At 40.0% G+C, this 21,734-nt stretch overlaps 1 protein-coding gene across 1 annotated transcript in view; it reads left to right on the forward strand.

Annotated features, from left to right (window-relative positions):
• Positions 1–21,734, forward strand: part of Ash1l (ASH1 like histone lysine methyltransferase) — a 160,233-nt gene that overhangs the window by 62,681 nt on the left and 75,818 nt on the right. The window contains exon 5 of the mRNA XM_059265644.1: positions 10,145–10,883. Within this exon, the coding sequence (XP_059121627.1) occupies positions 10,145–10,883 (739 nt within the window). The remainder of the gene's footprint in view (positions 1–10,144; positions 10,884–21,734) is intronic.

The following is a 21,734-nucleotide window of genomic DNA, read 5'->3' on the forward strand; positions in this document are numbered from 1 at the left end:
TACATAGCAAGACCCTGTCTCAAAAGTATATGATAATAATAATTATAAGGCCCAAAACTATAGTTCAGTTGGTAGAGTGCTTTCCTAGCATTCATGTGGCCCTGATTCTTTCCCCAACACTGCATTTTATATAGAACATACCTAGGTTACATGAGATGATATCAAAAGAATAATTAGAAAGCATTGTTGAAAAATATATATCATTGTTTCGAAGACTCTTAACCATCAAAATGGCAGTTCTCCAAACCAGTTTATATATGTAGTGTGGTCTTTGTAAGATTCATATGAAATGATGGGCTGATTCTAAAATGTTTTTCCCTTTATTTTTAAAGTCTAGAGTGAAAAGGATTTCAGAATTGATTAACTCATGATGTTATTTAAGGCTTTTATCCACAGGACACAATGGCACATATATACAGTATACATTGTTGTTTTTACATACTCCTTATGTGTGTGTGCTTGCTCATGGTGCATACATGTCACATGGCATATGTGGAGGTCAGAGAACAACTGTCTGAAAGTTGGTTCTGTCCTTCGCTGCCATGTGGAACCCTAAGACTGAACAGACTGAACACAGATTGTCAGGCTTGGTTGCAAGTGTATTTACCTGCGGAGCCACCTCACAGGTTCTAATTCTAAAATTTATAGAGGACCCAGCATATATGGTGGCTCATGCCTGGAATCCCAGTACTTGGGAGGCTAAAGCAAGGGATTTGCCAAGAATTTCCCAGCCTGAAATACAGAGTGAGACCTAGTCTTAAAAAGCGTAAAAGGGAGCCAGGCGGTGGTGGAACACGCCTTTAATTCCAGCATTTGGGAGGCAGAGGTGGATGGATCTCTCTGAATTTGAGGCCAGCCTGGTCTACAAAGCAAATTCCCAGACAGTTAAGAACACCTAAGGCTACACAGAGAAACCCTGTCTCAAAAACAAAACAAACAAACCATAAAGAGTTTAAGAGTATAGCTCTATTGGTAAAGCATTTGCCTCTCCTGTATAAATAAGACCCTAGGTTCAATCACTAGTAACACACACACACACACACACACACACACACACACACACACACACACACCAAAAGAAAAAAAAAGGATACTATGTATAAAGTGCCAGAGAAGTTTCATTCTTTCAGAAACAGAATTTGAAGATGTCCACACAGCTTACTGTAGTGCATAGCCTGGGGAGACGGCTTAGTGGGTAAAGTGCTGCACAAGGCCCATAGTTGGCTCCCCACACTGCCAGAAAAGCCACGTAGAACAAATGTGTCTGTGACTCCAGTGCTAAAGGTATGGAGACAGGTGGATCCTGGAATTTAATATCAGAGTCAGTGCAAGACTCTGTTTCAAAAAATAAAGTAGAGATTGAGGAAGACACCCAGCATTGAACTCTGGCTCCTTCAAGCATGTACATGTATTGGCATCTGCATGCATGTGTGCACACCTACACATTTGTACATAAAGCCCACATACCCACAAAAAGACAGTGTGATATTAGTGAAAGAATAGACAAATTTTTACCAGAGGTAAGGTCAGAGCCTAGGACTGAACAGCATCCTAACTAGTCAGTCATGACCACCTGTCCTCAGAAGTCCAGAGCAATGATTAATAGAGAAAAGCAGTAAAGGCATATTTATCCCGTGTGCCTATATTTAGGAGAGATACAAAGAGTTCCATTGACCTCCCTCCTCTAAGTCTACATTGGAATCCTAACATGAGGTTTGGGTTTAAATAGATGATGAGCAATGTGCATAAAAAAACAGTCCTGAGGCTGGGCAGATGGCTCAGTGGTTAAGAGCACTTGTTTTTGCAGAGGACCTGAGTTTGATTCTCAGCACCCGTGTGGCACTTCACTAAAATTGGAACTGGCCAAAAAGCACAAGATACAGATATACATAGAAGCAAAACACAGACAAAATAAAATAAATAAACCTTAAATATTTTTAAGCCGAGCGTGGTAGTGTACTCTTTTATTTCCAGCACTTGGGAGGCAGAGGCAGGCAGGTCTCTGTAGGCCAGCCTGGTCTACATAGTGAGTTCCAGGACAGGTGAAGCTACATAGTAAGACCCTGTCTCAAACCAACAAACAAAGGCCGGGATTGGTAGCACATATCACTAATCCTAGTACTCAGGAGGCACAGGCAGGCAGATCTCTATGAGTTTGAGGTCACCCTGGTCTTCAGAGTGAGTTCCAGGATAGCCAGGGCTAAACAGAGAAACCCTGTCTCAGAAAACAGACAAGGAAAGAAAGGAGTCCTTCAGGCTCCAGGCTTCAGCAAGTGTCAGTATTGGTGAAAACTTTGCTGAAGACAAATTCCTCCTCTGGCTAGCCCAAGGGCCCTAGCCATTTCCTTATCCTATATGAGGTCTCTGTGAGGGAAAATTATCTCTGTTATCTGATAGTCAAGTGGAAGAGCACAGTTTCTTACCCTTTGTGATAATTTAAATGAGAGTGGCCCCCAGGGGCTCATCTACTTGAATGTTTGGTTCCCAGTTGGAACTATTGGGTAAAGGTTAGGAGGTGTGATCTTGTTGTGGGAAGTGTGTCACTGGTTTCAAAAGCCCACAACGGGCTCAGTCTCTTTTGCTGCCTGCCCCCATTGTGGAAAAGATGTCAACTCTGAGCTACTGCTCCAGTGCCATGCCTGCCTGCTGCCATACTTCCCACCATGACAATCATGGACTAACTCTCGGAAACTACAAGCAAGTCCTCAATTCAATGCTTTCTTTTATAGACTGCCTTGGTCATGGTGTCTCCTCACAGCAATAGAACAGTAACTAAGACATGCTCCTTTAATCCCAGCACCTGGGAGACAGAAGCAGCCAGATCTCAAGGCCAGTGAGTTCAAGGCCAGCCAGGCCTACATAGTCAAAGTCTGTCTCTAAGAAAAGAGTTTCCATTCCTGCCAGGACTATAAACATATAGTATGGTTTAGTGAAACACCAAGTCTGGAAATAGGTAGGGCCTTTGAGTTTGTGTTGTAGGTAGAGGTATGTGTCTCCAAGTTTGATGATCTGAATCACAATAAATAAATAAGACCAGTTCTAGTTACTCCTCTATGGACTTCTTCAGAAATGTCTGTATTATTTATTTACTGTGTATGTTTGTATGGCAAGAGCACAGGACAGAGGTCCAAGGACAGTTTGTAGAAGTCAGCTGGACCTTTCCAGCTGGTGGGTCCCCAGACAGAACTGGGATCCTCAGGCCTGGCAGCGAGTGCTTTCCCCCTGTGCCATCTGGAGGGCCCAGCACATGGCCTTTTGGTTCCTGTGGGGCTGGAGTGGTGCTCTTTGTTGTTAGGGATGAGTTGTTAGTTGTTTTTCTAGGCTGGCCTAGAATCATTGTGTAACCCAGCCTGGGCTAGAAACCAAAGAAATCCTGTCTCAACCTCAGAAGTAGTGATGTTGCAGCATGAGCCACCATTCCTGCCCTTTTCGTTCATTCTTCTCAAACAGGAGTCTAATGTTATGAAGATTGTCTTTTTAACACAAATGAAAAAACAGTAAGATGGCTTTAGAGAGAGAGAGGACCATTGACTGTAGACCATGGAAATTTTAACTTGAAATAGGTTTTTGTGAACTTTCTTTTTTTTTTTCTTTTTAGTTTTTCGAGACAGAGTTTCTCTGTGTAGCTTTGGATCCTATCCTGGAACTCACTCTGTAGTCCAGGCTGGCCTCAAACTCACAGAGATCCACCTGTCTCTGTCTCCCGAGTGCTGGGATTAAAGGCGTGCGACACCACTGCCCGGCTTCTGTGAACGTACTAAAACCTTAAAACTTAAACACATGGGAGAAAATCTTCATGACCTTGGGGTAGACAAAGATTTCTGAGCCAGACATGGGGCTCGATTTGTGATCCTACCCCTCTTGAGCCTGGGGTAAGAGGATCACTGTGAGGTTAAGACCAACCTGGAGTACATGGAGAAGTCCAGTCCTTGGCATAGCATTATGACATATGCCTGTAATCCCAGCAGTGGGGAGTTGAGACAGGAGGTTCAGGAGTTCAAGGCCAACCTCAGCTATATAATGTTTTAGTTTGAAGCCAGCCTTTACTACATGAGTCCCTATCTCAAAAAAAGAAAAAAGGAAAGAAGAAACATTGTTTTAGTGGGTCATGGATGATTCACACCGAAATTTCAGTCCTTGGGTGGCTGGACCTTTACTTTCTGCTACTCCAAAGGCTGACTGTGCCTTGCCTATGCAAGACCTTAGGCTTAAACCTGAGTAGTTGAGGAAAAATGATGAAAGAAATAATGTTTTCTTTACCAATTAAAAAAGGAAACATTTTGTTGTTTGTTAAGGCTGGTATTACTACCACTACTGAGGTTAAAGCAGGCATTTCTATCAGTTGGGAGGTAGATGCAAGAGGTCAAGGCCAGCCTGGGCTACATGTGACCCTAAAAACAAGGAACTGAATCTTAGGAAGCTGAGAGAGAGACTTCAAAAAATGTACAAGCTTGCTAAAGCAAGAGGGAGGAGAGCACAAGAAGGAAAAGTGAAGCTGATCGGCGGAATCCGAGAACAAAGTGGGCTAGCCTTGGATCCAGCACTCAGAAGGAAGGGGCCAGTGAATCTCTGTGTAGTTGTAGAGTCTGTCTCAATTGAAGAAAAGAAAAGAAAAAGATTTGCATATAAGCAAGGAAAACAGGGAGGGCAAGATAATTCACTGGAAAAAAGCACTTGCCACCAAGCCTAAAGTCATGATCTTAAGTCCCCACATGATAAAGAGGAAACCAACTCCCATAAGTTGTCCTCTGACCTCTCCATACATGACCTATGGTGCAAATGTTCCCCCCACACACAGTAAGTTAAATTTTATGCCCCGTAATTTCCTATTTTTATTCGATCAATTTGCTTGTTTGTTTGTTTTGTTTTTGTTTTCCCGAGACAAGGTTTCTCTGTGTAGCCCTGGCTGTCCTGGATCTCACTCTGTAGACCAGGCTGGCCTCGAACTCACAGAGATCCACCTGCCTGCCTCGCAAGTGCTGGGATTAAAGTTGTGCACCACCACAGTAATCAGTTTTTTTAAAAAGAAGCTAGAAAAAGGACGAGAGAGAGCGCTCAGCAGTTAAGAGCATTTGCTGTCGTCACGAGGACCTTGATTCTGTTCCCAGCACACACATACTTGTTTACAGCCATCTGTAACTCCAGTTACTGAGATCCAGCCCATCTTGTGGCCTCCGAAGGAATTGCGTGTATTTGGTGGACTTAAATATATGCAGGCAAAAAAACAAACAAAACAACTTATATGCAGAAGAGAGAGCTTGGTGGTCAAGAACATTTATCCTTGTAGCCATCCCAGCACTTCTTGCTCTTGAAGAGAACTCAGGTTCACTGGACACACCATACATCAATCCAGTCCCAGGGCCTCTTCTCAACTACACAGGCATCAAGCACACGCATGCTACACATACATACATGCACGTAAAACACATAAAAATCAGGCTCAGAGGTTGAGAGCACTGACCGCTCTTCCAGAGGTCCTGAGTTCAATTCCCAGCAACCACATGGTGGCTCACAACCATCTGTAATGAGATCTGGTGCCCCCTTCTGTATACATAATAAATAAATGAATCTTTAAAAAAAAAAATCAGTAAGTCTAAAAAAATAAATAAAGACAAGAAAGAATGCAGGAACAGCTGAGAGGGAGAAAACTCATATACATAAAATCAGGTAAAGTTAAAAATTGCAGATTTCTTTAAAAAATTATTAGCCTATTTATTTATCATGTGTATACATGTGAATGGAAGGCAGAGGTCAGTTCACAGGAGTCTATTTTCTCATTCTACCAAGTGGAGTCCTGGGACTCTTACTCAGGTTCTCAAACTTAGCCACAGGTACCTCTGTGCTACAGACCCAAAATTGCAGAATTTTCAAATTTTGGGAAGCCATTTCTAGGAATAGAGAAGGAACAGAAGTTTGAGAAAACATGGAACTCGTAGGACAAGATGGCAATTTGGTAGGAGGAACAGCTATAATAAGGGGCTAACAAGCTCTCTAGCTGAACTTCTGTCTTACCATTCCCCTGCAGAAGACAACCAGTAGCAGCCTTATACTAAGATAAGGCCATAACCATTGAGTTTAATTTTATAGCCCCTGTATTAGTCAGGTTTCTCTGGAAGAACAGAACTGATAGAATTTATATATATTATATAATATATATAATATATATATATTATATAATATATGTATATATAAAGGGGATTATTGGAATGGCTTACAGGCTGTGGTGCAGCTAGTCCGACAGTGACTGTCCACCAATGGAAAGGCCACCTTCAGAGTACTGAAGTGAACTTCCTTCAGCTTTCAGTAGAGGAAGAATGGGGAATGAGAGGGGTTTTTTGTTTTGTTTTGTTTTTTGTTGTTGTTGTTGTTTTTCCAGAGGGGCATTATTTATCGTTAGTGGTCAGGATATGTCTGGGTTGTTGATGATATCATTTCTGGTATCTGAACAAAGTAGTTCAAAGGAGTCCTCACAATTTAGGGGCCAAGATGGGTTTCAGATGATACTTCTGCTCCAGGATGCATCTCTCACCCCATAAAGAGATGTCCCTTACGGGGCTTGGGGCAGTGATTATCTTCTGAGAGTCCAGAGTGACTGCAGATTTAGGGTAGTGACTTCTCTGTGCCTTCAGCTTTGAAAGGGTGATGAGATAGGTTAGACAGATCGTTCCTTTAGTGATTAACCTGCCTGTGTGCAGAATTAATCAGGCAAGCCCAAGTAAGGACAGACACAGTGAAGGCAGAAGTGGTGTCAGGTAGGAAGCACTTCTTTTTAGAAGACAGATTCTAAGTGTCTGTCTCAGGAATACAGCCAGATAATAAAACTGTATTCCAGGTTTCCATTGTATGAAATTCTAGAAAAGCAAACATCATCTGTATGGAGAGGACACAGAAACAGTGGGTACCTCCTTGACCCACGCCCATGATGATCTGAGTGAAAGGGTACCTAAGGACGTTTTAGGCTACTGGAAATGATTTTGTTTTTCTATGTTGGACAGTAGCAAGGATGTGTGTATGTGTGCATGTGAGTTCATGCATGTGTGTGTACATGCAATCCATGACCAGAGCACAACTTCCAGAAATTAGTTCTTACAGTGTGGGTTCTACGATTAGGGTCTGAAGCTGCTCTAACAGCCCTAAAAAGCTAATCTTACCCCCCACAAGCCCTCAATGAGCCAATTAAAGGCACAATAAAAGCAGAAAGCAGAAAAGGGAAGTTTATTCAATCTGGCCACATTGGAAAGAGGAACAAGTATCACTTACCTTATTCCTCCCCCACCTTGTTCATTTTGAGAATTTTAACATCAAGTTACTTGGAACGTTCGGAAAACTCCATTTCCTGATTAGATAGATGTTTCTATAATTCCTAGTACTTAATAGGGAAATGTCTGGACTTGGGCTAGAGAGATGGTTCAGTGGTTAAAAGCACTTGTTGCCCTTCCAAAGGACCTGATTTTTGTTCCTAGCATTCTATATCCTCCTCTGGCCTCAGAGATCATCTGTACCCCGTGACATAAACACATAAGTACATATAAATAAAGTGAAATAAGTCTTTTTTTACAGACTAGAATGATAGCAGTGTTTCCTGTGTTTGTTTTTAATAGGGACTCATCTAGTCCAGATTAGACTCAAATTCACTATGTGGCCAAATTTACCTTAAACATCTGATTCTCCTCCCTTTATCCAAATACTGAATTTGTCCCCAAAATTTGATACATGCTGTTGTTACATACTAGACAGGCACTCTACAGACTGAACTCTAGCTCTAATAACATTTTCTTAGTTTTAAAAGAGTGTGTGTGTGTGTGTGTGTGTGTGTGTGTGTGTGTGTGTGTACACATGCAGACTACCATCAGAGGACAACTCTGAGAAGTTAGTTCTCTCCTCCCACTGCGGGCCCTAGGGTTATCAGCAAATGCTTTTATCCTGCGCCATCTCGACAGCACTAATTTCAATATTTTTGGATAGAGTTTTGCTATGCCTGACTTGTCTTGGTCCTCACTATGTAGCTCAGGCTGGCTTGAAATTTGTGATAAACCTTCTGGCTCAGCCTCCTGTATGCTGAAGTTACATTGTTATGAGCCACCAAACATGTCAGCTAATGCCACATTTTAAAAACATGTCGATAAATCCATTGATTAAAAAAACTATGACCTGAGCCGGGCAGTGGTGGCGAATGCATTTAATCCCAGCATTTGGGAAGCAGAAGCATTTGGATCTCTGTGAGCTGAAGGCCAGCCTGGTCTACAGAGCGAGTTCCACGACAGCCAGAGCTGATACACAGAGAAACCTTGTCCTGGAAAACAAAACAACAAAATGACCTGTGGATATTAATAGTAAATTAGGAGTTTAGGTACTGTTTTAGTTTCTTTCCTGTGATTAAAAATGCCTTGGAAGAAGACACTTAAGGGGTAAATGGGTTATTTTAGCTCATAGTTGAAGGTAGCAGCAGCTTGAAGCAGCTTGTCACATCATATCTGAAATCAGGAAATATAGAGGGATAGATACAAACTGCCTCTCAGTTCCCTTTCTCAAGGTATATAGTCCAGGATCCCATTTAGAAGAAGGACCCCACTTACTGTGGGTGGGTCTTTCCCCCCCTCATTAACTAAATCAAGATTGAGCGGAAGAGATGGCTCAGCAGGTAAATCTAAACACAATGCTGCACGTGCCTGACAACCTGAGTTCAACCCTCCAAATCCACATCAAAGTGGAAGGAGAGCTGAAGACAGAATGTTCTCCTCTGACCTCCATTTGTGCACAATTCCATGTATTCACCCCACACATGTATACACAAAATAAAATCATTAATTCTTTTAAAAAGATAATCTCTTACAGGCATGTTCAGAGCCCCATCTCCCAGGTGATTCTGTATTTTGTGAAGTTGACAATTAACACTCGCCTAACCCCATCACAACACTACCCCTTGTCCACTTAACACTCAAACACATCACTTTTAAGCCATAACCTTCCATCCCTTGTCCCCACACTCTCAAGATGTAAAATGCATTCAGTCCAACTTTTAAAGCTTCCAACCCTTTAAAAGTCCTTAGTCATGGAGCTAAAGAAATGATTCAGTTGTTCAGCACACTTAACTCTTCTTGAAAAGGATATATGTTTGGTTCCAATTAAAAATAATAAGATGGATAGCCCATGAGAAACAACACACAAGAGTGACCCCCACACACACCCACAAATAAATTTGATTCCACATAAACACATATACAAAAAGCCACAGGCATGGTATAATACACCTTTAATTCCAGGATGTAGGAGGCTAAGGGAGAAGGATAACCTTACCTAGTGAGTTACAGGCAAGCCCGGCCTACAGTGTAATGTCCTGTTTGAAAAAGCAGGAAGAAAGAAGGGAAGGAACCCGTCTTGCTCAGGATTTAGCTGAATGGTGAACAACTTGCCAAATATGGGCAAGTCTCAGGATTTGATCACCAGCGTCAAAAAGAAAGACAAGGTTAGCTTCTTTTCTAGTCTTCAACTGTGTAGCCTTTGATACTTCTTTACCTTTTGTCAGTATAGAAAGTTATTTAGCCAGGAGTGGTGGTCCACACCTGTAATTGCAGCACTTGGGAAACAGACATGAGGATTAGGAATTCAAGAGAGTCCTCTAATAGAATAACCTCAAATGTAGTAGATTCAAGGCCATCCTGAACTACAGAAGACCTATCTTAAACAAATACAAGAAGGGACTGGGAGATGGCCTAGTTAAGAGCTCTTATTGCTTGCTCTCCAGAATACCTGGGTTCATTTCCCAGCACCTATATCCAGCAGCTCACTAACTTCAGGGAATCTGACTCCCTCTTCTGGCCTCTGTGGGCACCTTTGTGCACATCACACACACACACACACACACACACACACACACACACACACATACATTAAAAGTAAAGAATTAATGAAATAAAAAGCTGATTGATTGCCTATAATTCTAGCACTCAGAAGGCAGAGGCAGGGAGGCTCAATCACTACAACTTCAAGACCAGCCTAATTTGCCTGGTAAATTCTAAGCCAGCAAAAGCTTTGTAGCCCAACCTTGTCTCAAAAGGCTAAGAAACAAACATAAAGAGACAAAACAATTTAGATAACTCAGTGATCAATTTTTTGTCTCTGTGTGCTGTGTTGTCTCTTTTAGTGAATGGAATTCCCTCCAGAAGTCCCAGATTGGTTGCTTCTATGGATGATTCTGTAGACAGTCTGTTGCAGCGAATAGTACAACATGATGAGCAAGAGTCCGTGGAGAAAAATACTGATGCCTCAATTACAACTGTGTCTGTACCACCTTCCTCCAGTCCAGGCCATAGCTATAGCAAAGAGCGAGCCCTAGGTAAATCAGATAGTCTTCTAGTGCCTGCAGTCCCAAGTGACTCTTGTAATAATAATATCCCACTCCTTTCTGAAAAGTTAGCAAGTAGATGTCCCCCCCATCATATCAAGAGAAGTGTAGTTGAAGCTATGCAGCGCCAAGCTCGGAAAATGTGCAATTATGACAAAATCTTGGCCACCAAGAAAAACCTGGACCACGTCAATAAAATTTTAAAAGCCAAAAAACTTCAAAGGCAGGCCAGGACAGGGAATAATTTTGTGAAACGCAGACCAGGTCGACCTCGGAAATGTCCCCTCCAAGCTGTGGTATCAATGCAAGCATTCCAGGCTGCCCAGTTTGTCAACCCAGAATTGAATGAAGGCGAAGACGTAGCGCTACACCTAAGTCCAGACACAGTTACTGATGTGATTGAGGCTGTGGTTCAGAGTGTGAACCTTAATTCAGAACATAAGAAGGGGTTGAAGAGGAAAAATTGGCTGTTAGAAGAACAGTCTAGGAAAAAGCAGAAGACAGTACCAGAAGAAGAAGAACAAGAAAACAATAAAAGGTAATTTCTTTCTTAAGATATTATGGTCTAAATAACAGCAGTCTAACTTCTTTATTTTCTTGTTTATTTATCTGTGTGTGTTGTGTGTGTGTGTGTGTGTGTGTGTGTGTGCGCGCGCGCGCGCGCTCCCCTGCTGTAGCAGATGTAGAACAAACCCAAGGATAACCTGTGAGGTCTTTTCCACCATGTGGATACCAGGAGTCTAACTTGGCTCATTCGTCTTGACAGCGAGCATCTTCACTGATGAGCCGTTTCTCCAGCCCGAGCCTAAGTGTCTCCAAACTATACTCTACTTATATAACTGAGTCTTCAGGCCTGCTTTCTACTATGTAAGAATTTTTAGGTGAAGTACTCATGCATGGCAATGATTTCAGGCGTTCTTCAGCCTGAAATCTAGAGTTTTAAGATCAATCTGAGCTATACTGATATTGAATTGTAGGCCACCCTAGGCATATAATATAGCTAGAGCCTTTCTTAAAACAAAAGGTGGCCAAAAAACATTTTTACATGGTAAAAAGTAAAAGGCCTTAATATTCAAAACACAAAATGCACCTTTAGGAAATAAATTTAAGAGTCTTTATGATACACAACCAAAAGAAATTTTTTATTTTTTAAGACATTGTCTCACTTTGTAGCCTTGGCTGGACTAGAACTTACTGTGCAGACCAGGCTAGCTTTGACCTCATAGAAAGGTCAACCTGCTTCTGTTTCCTAAGTGTTAGTATGTGCCACCATATCCAGCTTCAGTCATTCAGTCTGTGTCTGTGTGTCTGTGTCTGTGTATGTTGTGGTTTTGTTTTGTTTTGTTTTCTGTTCTGCAGTTTTGATGTTGCTAAGGCAGACTCTTATAGTAACTCCCTGTCCTCCCCTTTGCCTAACACCCTAAAAACTAACATTCTGCTTTCTGTTTTGTGATTTTTGGCTACTCTTAAATGCTGATTATAAATGAAATCACATAGTAGTTGTTTTTTTGTGACTAGTTTATTTCACTGAATATAGTGTCCTCAAAGGGAGTTGCAGCAGAGGCTCTATAAGACTCTCTTGGGCCTGTTGAGGCCTGAGCAGGATCACAAATGCATTTCTATAGAAAGATCTTCTTGGCATAATGTATCAAGGACCACCAAGGTTACTCAAAATATCTGTCAGAGACCTCACAATGAATTTAATGACATTCTAAATGGTAGGCATTTGCCTTCAGGTTTTTGTTTGTTTGTTTGTTTGTTTTTATTTGCTTGTTTTTGTAGACAGGGTCTCACTGAACTGCTCGGGTTGACTTTGACCTTGCTCTTGTAGTCTTGACCGACCTTGAATTCACCATCCTTTTTGCCTTGGCCTCCAGCATGTGCGTTCCTTTTTTCTTCTAAGTTACATCCCCAACCCTGACATGTTCATTTCTAACAAGCTCCAAGCCTGATGTTGATGCATATGTCCCCTGGGCAGCACTTGAAACATTGCTACTGTGAAGAGTTAATAGATGTGACAGGATAGCAGAAGACATTGGTTTTGGGCAGGAGCATGAAATAGAATCTTAGACACAGGAGTAGAAACATTTGGCTGGTTGGATAGCAGTGAAAAGAAATAAGTCTCCTAACATAGTGAGATATAGCCCGTATCTGCACAGCTTGTTTAACATTTGAATAAATGTATAGGCTAAAGAAAAAATGTATCATTAATAGATAAAGGAAAATAATTTGACAAAATGTAAAATGTATTCACAGTTTTTTAAAAATGGGGCTAGAAGGGGAGTCAGTGGTTAAAGAGCATATGCTACTTTTGCTGGAGACCCCAAATTCAGTTCCCAGGAACCAAGCCAGCTAACTGACTGTTACTCAAGCTCTTGGGGATCCAGTGCTTATCATGCACACACATTAATTAAAAATAAATTATTTGTAATGAAAAATAAAACAAAATTTTAAAATTACTTAAAAAAATAAAAGAAGATACAGCAAAGCTGGAAATGATGGACTAACCCTGTAATCCCAGCACTGAGACAGAAACCTTGCCTTTTAAAAAAAAAAAAAAATCTAATAATAGGTACTGGGGACATAGCTTGTGGGTTAACATACTTACTTTGCAATCAGAATTCAGATCCCTAGAAACTAATGTGAATGCTGGATAGACATGGCAGCCCACCTGTAATTACAGTCTTGGAAAGTGAAGACAAGGGATCCTCAGAGCAAGCTGGGTAGTTATACTCTCCATTTCATGGTGGTCTCAGTTACATGGAGAGACCCTGCTTTATTGAAAAAGGTAGAAAAGCTATTGAAGATGACTCTCCATATCAACCTCAGGACTCTTTATACATTTGCACACACACACCCATACTCACAAAAATAACATACATGTACACATACACCACAGACAAACAAACATGAACAATGGAAAAGGAGCCAGAGAGGAGGCTCAACAGGTAAAGAGCCCTGGCTGTCCTTGTGCAGAACCCAGATTTGATTCCCAGTACCCACTTGGTGGTTCACAGCTATCTGCAACTCTAGTTTGGAAGGTTGAGTCATGAATCTTGAGTTTAAGACCGTCCTTGGTTACATAGTCTTGAGACCCTGTCTTAGGAAAAGAAGCCCTGGGTTTAGTCACTCACACTGGAGGGGACAGAGAGGAATGACAGCCCCATTCACTGGGAAAGTGATTCCCTTACTAATGAGAAAACTGGATAATCCACATGTAAAATAAAAAGTAGTTGGACCTTTTTACCCACATACTATTTTTTTTTTTTTTTTTTTTTTGGTTTTTCGAGACAGGGTTTCTCTGTGTAGCTTTGCGCCTTTCCTGGAACTCACTTGGTAGCCCAGGCTGGCCTCGAACTCACAGAGATCCACCTGGCTCTGCCTCCCGAGTGCTGGGATTAAAGGCGTGCGCCACCACCGCCCGGCCCCACATACTATTTTTAAAAGCTCAAAGTAGACCAAAGACTTAATCATGAAATCAAAATTATACTATGCTTGGACAAAAAAGATAGGGGAAAGTCTTCATGACATTGAATTTTGCCATGATTTTGACAACCAAAAATACATAGAACTTGGCTTTTGTCAAAATTCGTGTGCTTTAATGTACAAAATGTTTTGTGCATTAAAGGGTATGATCAAGGCAGTGGACGTACATTCCAAAGATTGAGATAAACTTAACCAAAGTTTAGATTGACTAACGGATTTCTGAAATTCAAAAAGAAAAATAAAACACTTAGGGATTGACAAAGGAATTGCATAGACATTTTCCCAGAGGGAATATACAAAATAGATGCTTGGCATGAATAATAAAACCACAAAGAAGTACTAATACTCTATGGCCATTATACTGTATATTAAATACATTGATTAGGGATAAAAGACTGAAAAGTATTGGGGATTTCATGGAGAAATTCAAATGCTTGCACAATACCGATGAAAATGTGAAATGTTACATAGCTGTGGGTAATCTATGACAGTTCATCAGAAAATAGTTATAACCTCTGTACTATAAGACTAAGCAGTTCTGACCCTAGGAATCTACTCAAAGTAGAGTGTACTTAAACACCAGTGTTTATAATTCATTGTTACATTAAACAAAAGGCAGAAACACACCAAAGTTTTATCTGTAGACAAGTGGTTAATTAAAAAGGCAGTTTTATATGCAATGACTTATTAATTAGCCTTAAATACTAATACATTTTTTAAAAAATTATTGCTGTTGTATGTTGTACATGTGGACTTGTGCTGTAACAGCATGCATGTGGAGGTCATAGGACAACTTTGTGGAGTCAGTTCTCTTCTTTATGTAGATTAAACTCAGGTTATTAGGCTTGCAGAGCTGGTGTTTACCTGCTGAGCCATTTTGCTGGCCCTAGATAAACTTTTTTTAATTAATTAACTTTTAGATAAACTTAAAAAGATGTAATACAAGTGAAATACATCAGATGATCCCTGAGCATTGGTTATAGGACTTGTGTTGTAGATGTATCCTTTGTGACTGGGCTCTACAACTCTTAATTTTGATCAGTTGTGGCTTTTCTGTAATGGTCTCTGTCTGTTGCAAAGAGGAGTTTCCTTGGTTATAGGTGAGCTACACTTATGTGAGTATAGGGTAAATATTTAAAATGTAGATACAGATTATGCTGTTGTAGTAAAGTAGCAGTTGTGAGATTTCCTCCAAGATCTATAGTTCATTAGCCTTGGGTAGTTGGCTAGGTATCCAGTACCAGACATGGTTTACCTTAGAAATCTCATTAGAGAGCTGTTGGTTACCTCCAAGATATGTGTACCTCTATTGCACCCTTAGGGTTATTGTGCCAGACTGTTAGATGTTTTGGTTTATAGTCATCACAGCTGAATAAGACTGTTGATTGCTTCCCTCCTTTGGAAGCTTGCATGGTTGTCTGATCCCCACGTGTACAGACACACACACATAGAAAGAAGAAAAGGAAAGGAAGGGAGTTAGAGAAGTACTGTGGATACAGAATACAAAAGTACTTTATCTTTAAAGGTTTTTTTTTCAACACAGGGTTTCTCTGTGTAGCTTTGTGCCTTTCCTGGAACTTGCTTTGGAGACCAGGCTGGCCTCGAACTCACAGAGATCCGCCTGCCTCTGCCTCCCGAGTGCTGGAATTAAAGGCGTGCGCCATCACCTCCCAGCTCTTTAAAGGGTTTTTTGGTGTGGAGGAGGTTTGGGTTTTTTTGTTTGGTTGTTGTTTTGTTTTGTTTTGTTTTGTTTTGTTTTGTTTTGTTTTGTTTTGTTTTTTTTGAGACAGGGTTTCTCTGTGAGACCAGGCTAGCTTGGAACTCGCAGAGATCCTCCTGCCTCTGCCTCCCGAGTGCTGGGATTAAAGCCGTGCACCACCACCACCTGGTTTAAAGATTATATTTTTTTTAAGTTACTGAAGCTTTATGTTAAAGAACTTAGAAATAAAAAACATCATGCATCAAAATTAACCAGACCCTAAATCTGTATGCTTCAGTGAACTTCTATGCAGTTAGAGTAGCTGTTGAGTTTTACATCAGGTTATACACTTTCTTTTTTCTTTGTCTTTTCTTTTGGGGGGGGGGGCAGGGCAAGATTTCGAGACAGGATTTCTCTGTGTAACCCTGGCTGTCCTGGAACTTACTCTGTAGACCAGGCTGGCCTCAAACTCAGAGATCTGCCTGCCTCTGCTCCCCAAGTGCTGGGATTAAAGGCATGGGCCACCACTGCCAGGTGGGTTTTACACTTTCACTATCAAATATATTTTATGCCCGCTCCCCCTCACGCACAAATAAAAACCCAAAACAAAAAAATTATTCCAAAGCTAAAACTAGAAAAACAACTATCTTTATATCTTTTTTCATAACTCAAGTGTCTGTTCCTGCCTTCAATCCTTCCTCATCACCTAGTATTTACCCCTTTTCTCCTCTGTTCATGTTCTTCTGGACCTAATGTATACACACACACACACACACACACACACACACACACACACTGTGTGAAGATACATTGCTGTGGTTGGTTTAATAAAGAGCTGAACTGCCAATAGCTAGGCAGGAAATATAGGCGGGACTTCTGGGCAGAGAGAGGAAGTAGGAGGAGATAATCGAGGGACAGGGGAGACATGGAGGGAGTCAGACATATAGAATGAAAGAAAGATAAAAAGCCACATGGTAAGATGTAGATGAATATAAAGAGTTAATTTATGTTATAAGAGCTGGTTGGGAACAAGCATAAGCTATAGTCCGAGCTTTCATAATGAATAATAAGTCTCAGTGTCATCATTTGGGAGCTGACTAGAGGGACAGAGAAAGACTTGTATTATAGGCTAGGATCCACATATGAGGAAGAACATGACCTTACTATTGCATATTCGAAGTCCATCCACTTATCTACACATTCTGTAATTACATTTTTCTTTAACACTTCATAGTATTGCATTTTATATGTGAACCAGATTTTCATTATCCAGTCATCTGTGTACAGACAACTAGGTTGGTTGCATTCCCTTGCTACATTGAATAGAGAGCAGCTATAGACATGGACGTCCTAAGATCTCTGTGGTAGGGTATTGAGCTTTCTGGGTATGTTCTCAGTAGTAAAATAGCTAGGTCATATTGTAGTCCTTTTTTTTAATGTTTTGCGGAATCTCCAAACTGATTTCCAGAATGGCTGTATTAATTTGTGCGTCCATCAGCAATGAATAAAGGGTTTGTCTTTTTCTACTTCCCTCTTTAACATTTGTTGTCAGAGTCCTTGATGACAGCCATTCCTGCTGGCATGAGGTGGCATTTCAGAGTAGTTATAAATTGCTATAGCTTGTTAAAATATTCTCATATTCTGTGGGCTGTTTTGCTCTGCTAGTTGGTTTGCTGAGTAGAAACTTCATTTAAATTTGGGGATAGTTCCTATGCAATGGTCGTTCTATTTAGAAAACTCTTACCTGTGCAGTGTCTTAAAGAATGTTCCTTATTTTCTTCAAGACCAGTGGTTCTCAACCTTCCTAATGCTGCAACTCTTTCATATAGTTCCTCATAGTGTAGTGACTCCAACCATAAAATTATTTTCATTGCTACTTCATAATTGTAATGTTGCTACTGTTATGAATTATAACGTAAATATCTGATACCAGGATATCTGATATGCAATGCTTGTGAAGAGGTTGCCACCTATAGGTGAAGAACTGCTGTTCTAGACATTTCAGTGTTAAAGCTTTAAATTAAGGTCTTCGATACATTTTGAATTAATTTTTTTGCCAGATATAAGACATCAATCTAATTTTATTCTGTGCCATTAGATAACCAGTTTGGCCAGCATCATTTATTGGATAGACTGTATTTTTTCCAATGTGTGTTTTTACTTCCTCTGTCAAAACTTATGTGGGTTAGGTTTGTCATTTTATTTCTGGGTCCTTAGTTTACTCCATTGGTCTACCTGTCCGTTTTTATGCCGTCACCAGGCTCTTTATCACTACACCTCTATGATGTAAATTGAGAACTAGTATAATGTTCTTCTATATATAGAAGATATTTAAGAACACTGCCTTCAACAGTGTTCTTAAAAATTCTTAGCAGGGCTTTGACTATTCATGGTCCTTTTTGGTTCCATATGAATTCTTGTATTGTGTTTTCACAACCTGTGAAATGTGACACCAAAATTTTGATTAGGTATTGCATTAAACCTGTGAATTAATTTTGGTAGTTTTAACAATTTTCCCAATATTCTGCCAATTCAGGTGCATGGAACATCTTCCCATTATCTAATATCTTCTTTGATTTTCTTTATCTTTTTAAAGGCAGGATTTCTCTGTGTAGTCCTGGCTGTCTTGGAACTCCACTCTGGAGACCAGGCTGGCCTGGAATTCACAGAGATCCACCTGCATCTGCCTCCCAAGTGCTGGGATTAAAGGCTTGTGCCACTTTGTGATTTCCTTTTTCAGTGTCTTTAAGTTTTTATTTTAGAAGTCTATCTTAGTTAGGGTTACTATTGCTGTGATGAAACATCATTACTAAAGCAACTTGAAGAGGAAAGGGTTTATTTGGTTTACACTTCCACATTGTAGTCCATCATTGAAGTCAGGACAGGAACTCAAACAGCAGGAACCTAGAGGAACTCTGTCTCAAATATTTAAGAGTGCAGTGGATTAATTTCTAATCATCTTCAATAAAAGTACTTAGCTCACATACGCTAGACCCTAGATTCACAGTTCCATATAACAGTTCACTTATATCACTCTTCATCATCAAAAGCAGTGAGGGCAGGAACTCAGTGCAGGGCAGGAACCTGGAAGCAGGGGCTGATGCAGAGGCCATGGAGGAGTGCTGCTCAGCCTGCTTTATTACAGAACCCAGGACTACCAGCCCAGGGGTGGCACCACCCGCAATGGGCTGGACCCTCACCCACCAACCACTAATTAAGAAAATGTCCTATAGCTGTATCTTACGGATGCATTTTCTCAGTTGAGGTTCCTTCCTCTCAAATGACTTTAGCTTGTGTCGTTGACATAAAACTATCTAGCACAAGGTCGTTCTTTGCTTAAATATATTACTAAATATATAATTTCTTTGGAGGTTTTGTTTGTTTGTTGAGACAGTCTCTCTACATAGCCCTGACTGGAACTCACTGTAAACTGGGCCGACCTAGCCCTCACTATGTAGACCAGGCTGGCCTAGAATGCACAGAAATCCTCCTGCCTCTGCCTCCCAGAGTTGTGATTAAAGACATGTGGTACCACACCTGCCTGGAGTTATTTCAAATGAGACAGTTTTCCTAACTTCTTTCTTTGAGAGTCCATTGTTATATATATATATAAGCTGTTATTTTTTTTAATATTGATTTGTACCCTGTAATTTTACTGTGTTTGTTAAGACCAAGAGTTTTCTAGTAGACTCCATAAGGTCTTTTAAGTAAAGAATCATGTCATCTACAAATAAATTGGTATAAATTAACCCTTTTCTTCCCTATTTTTATCATTTTTGTGTCTTTTTCTTGTCTAACTGCTGTAGTTAAGACTTTGAGCACTGTGTCAAATAGGAGAGGGGCAAGTGTACATCCTGATTTAGAAGAAATGCTGTTTGTCTCCATTAACTGTTGGCAATGCTTGTTGTATATAAACCTCATTATTTTGAGGTATGTTTCATCTGTTCCCAGCATCTCCAGAACTTTTTATCATAAAGTCATGTTAAACTTAGTCAGATGCATCAATTGAAATTATTATGTGGGTGGTTTCTGTTCTTAAGTTTATTTATATGGTGTAGCATATTTATTGATTTGTGTATGTTGACCCAATCTTGACTTTCTGGTGTGAAGCCCATTTCTTTATAATGTATAATCTTAATGTGTTCCTGGTTTTGTTTGAAATTATTTTGTTGAGTTTTGTTTTGTTTGAAATTATTTTGTTGAGTTTTGTTTTGTTTGGGTTTGATTTGGTTTGGTTTGGTTTTTCAAGACCGGGTTTCTCTGTGTGACCCTGGCTGTCCTGGAAGTCGCTTTGTAGACCAGGCTGGCCTCAAACTCACAGAAATCCACCTGCCTCTGCTTGAGTGCTGGGATTAAAGGCATGTGCCACCAGCACCCAGTTTTATTGAGAATTTTTGCATCTTTGTTCATCAAAGAATTAGTCTATAATTTTCTTTTGTATGTCTGTCTTTATCTGGTTTTGTTATCAGAATAATACTTTATTCATAGAATGGATTTGATAGGGTTCTTTCTATTTTGTAGAACAAGTTTAAGAATTGGTATGTGATCTCCTTGAAATAGACTGCAGCAGTGACTCTGGTCTTAGGCTTTTCTTGAATTGAAGGGATGCTTCAATTACAGTTTTTATGTCATTGCTTTAATGGGTTTCTTTGAGTTACTTATATCGTCTGTATTTAATTATGATGGAGATGCATTAAGAAATTTTTCTGTTCTCAGTTATCTGGCTTTTTAGGTTGTAGGTTTTATTTTTTTTTCCATACAGTGTCTCAGTATATAGCCCTGGCTGTCCTAGAACTCACTACATAGACAAGGCTAGCTCAGACTCACAGAGATTGGCCAGTCTTGGATTTACAAATGCTGAGATTAAAGGCATGTGCCACTACAGCCAGCTGGATTATAAATTTTCATAGTAATCTCAATAACATTCTTTTTTCATTGGAGTCTTTGTAATGACATTCTTTTGTTAATTTATGTCTTTTCCCTCTCTGTCAGATTAGTAAATTTGTCAATCTTACGTTTTCAATGACAATTTAATCTGTATTTAATTAATTTCTTCCCTTTATTATTTCTTGCTGTCTCCTGTATTTAGGATTGGCTGCTTGTTGTTCAAGACACTTGAGGTGCATTGTCAGTTGTTTATTTGCTATCTCAGATTTTTTTTTACTATCTTAGATGTCTCAGGGTTTTGCCTGCATGTACTGTCATGTATGTGCCTGGTGCTCATAGAGGCCAGAGAGGGTGTCAGACCCCCTGGGACTGGAGTTAGAGGTTCTTGTCAGCCATCACGTGAGTCTGCATCCTCTGCGAGAGTAGCCCGTACTCTTGACTACTGAACCCTGTCTCCAGCCTCCTCCTAGATGTTTAAATATGAGCACTTATTGCTGTATACTTTGTTTTAGGACTACCTGGACTACATGCCAGAAGTTCTGATAAGTTGTGTTTTATTATCATTTGTCTCTAGGAATTTTTTTAATTTCCTTGTTCATATAAATGTGTTGTTTAAACTTCAGATATTTTTGTGGTTTCTATAGTTGTTCTTACTTTGATTCCTAGGTTTTATCACATTGTGGTCTGATAGGACATAAGAAATCATTACCTCAATATTTTTGTAATTGATGAGACTTGACTTATGTCCTATGATGTAGTTTATTTTGAAGAAGGTTCTATGTACTGCTGAGAAAATTGTGTATTCCACATCTGTTGGGTGCAATATCCTATAATATATCTGTTATGTCCAGTTCATCTACAGTGGTGGTTCTCAACCTGTGGATCACAACCCCTTTGGGGTTGCATATCACATATCCTGCATATTGTATATTTACATTAAATATATAGAACAATAGCAAAATTATAGTTATGAAGTAGCAATGAAATAATTTTATGATTGGGAGTCACCACGACCGTATTAAAGGGTCGCAGCATTAGGAAGGTTGAGAACCACTGGTCTGCATTATGTTTAGCTCTGATGTTCCTTTCCTTGTTTTTAGTTTGGAAACCTCTCTAAATATGAGAAGGAAGTATTGAAGTCCCCACTGTTATTGTATCAGCGCCTATGTGGCCTTTTATGTCTATAGTGCTTGTTTTATAAAATTAGGGGCTCAGGTATTTGTTGTATAAGTGGTTTTGATTAATTGTTTCTTTTATTAATTTGTTGTGTCCCTTTTAATCTTTCTTGATAGTTTTGGTTTGAATTTACTTTGTCTG

Source organism: Peromyscus eremicus, chromosome 6 (genome assembly GCF_949786415.1).
Source record: "Peromyscus eremicus chromosome 6, PerEre_H2_v1, whole genome shotgun sequence".
Lineage (NCBI taxonomy): Eukaryota > Metazoa > Chordata > Mammalia > Rodentia > Cricetidae > Peromyscus > Peromyscus eremicus.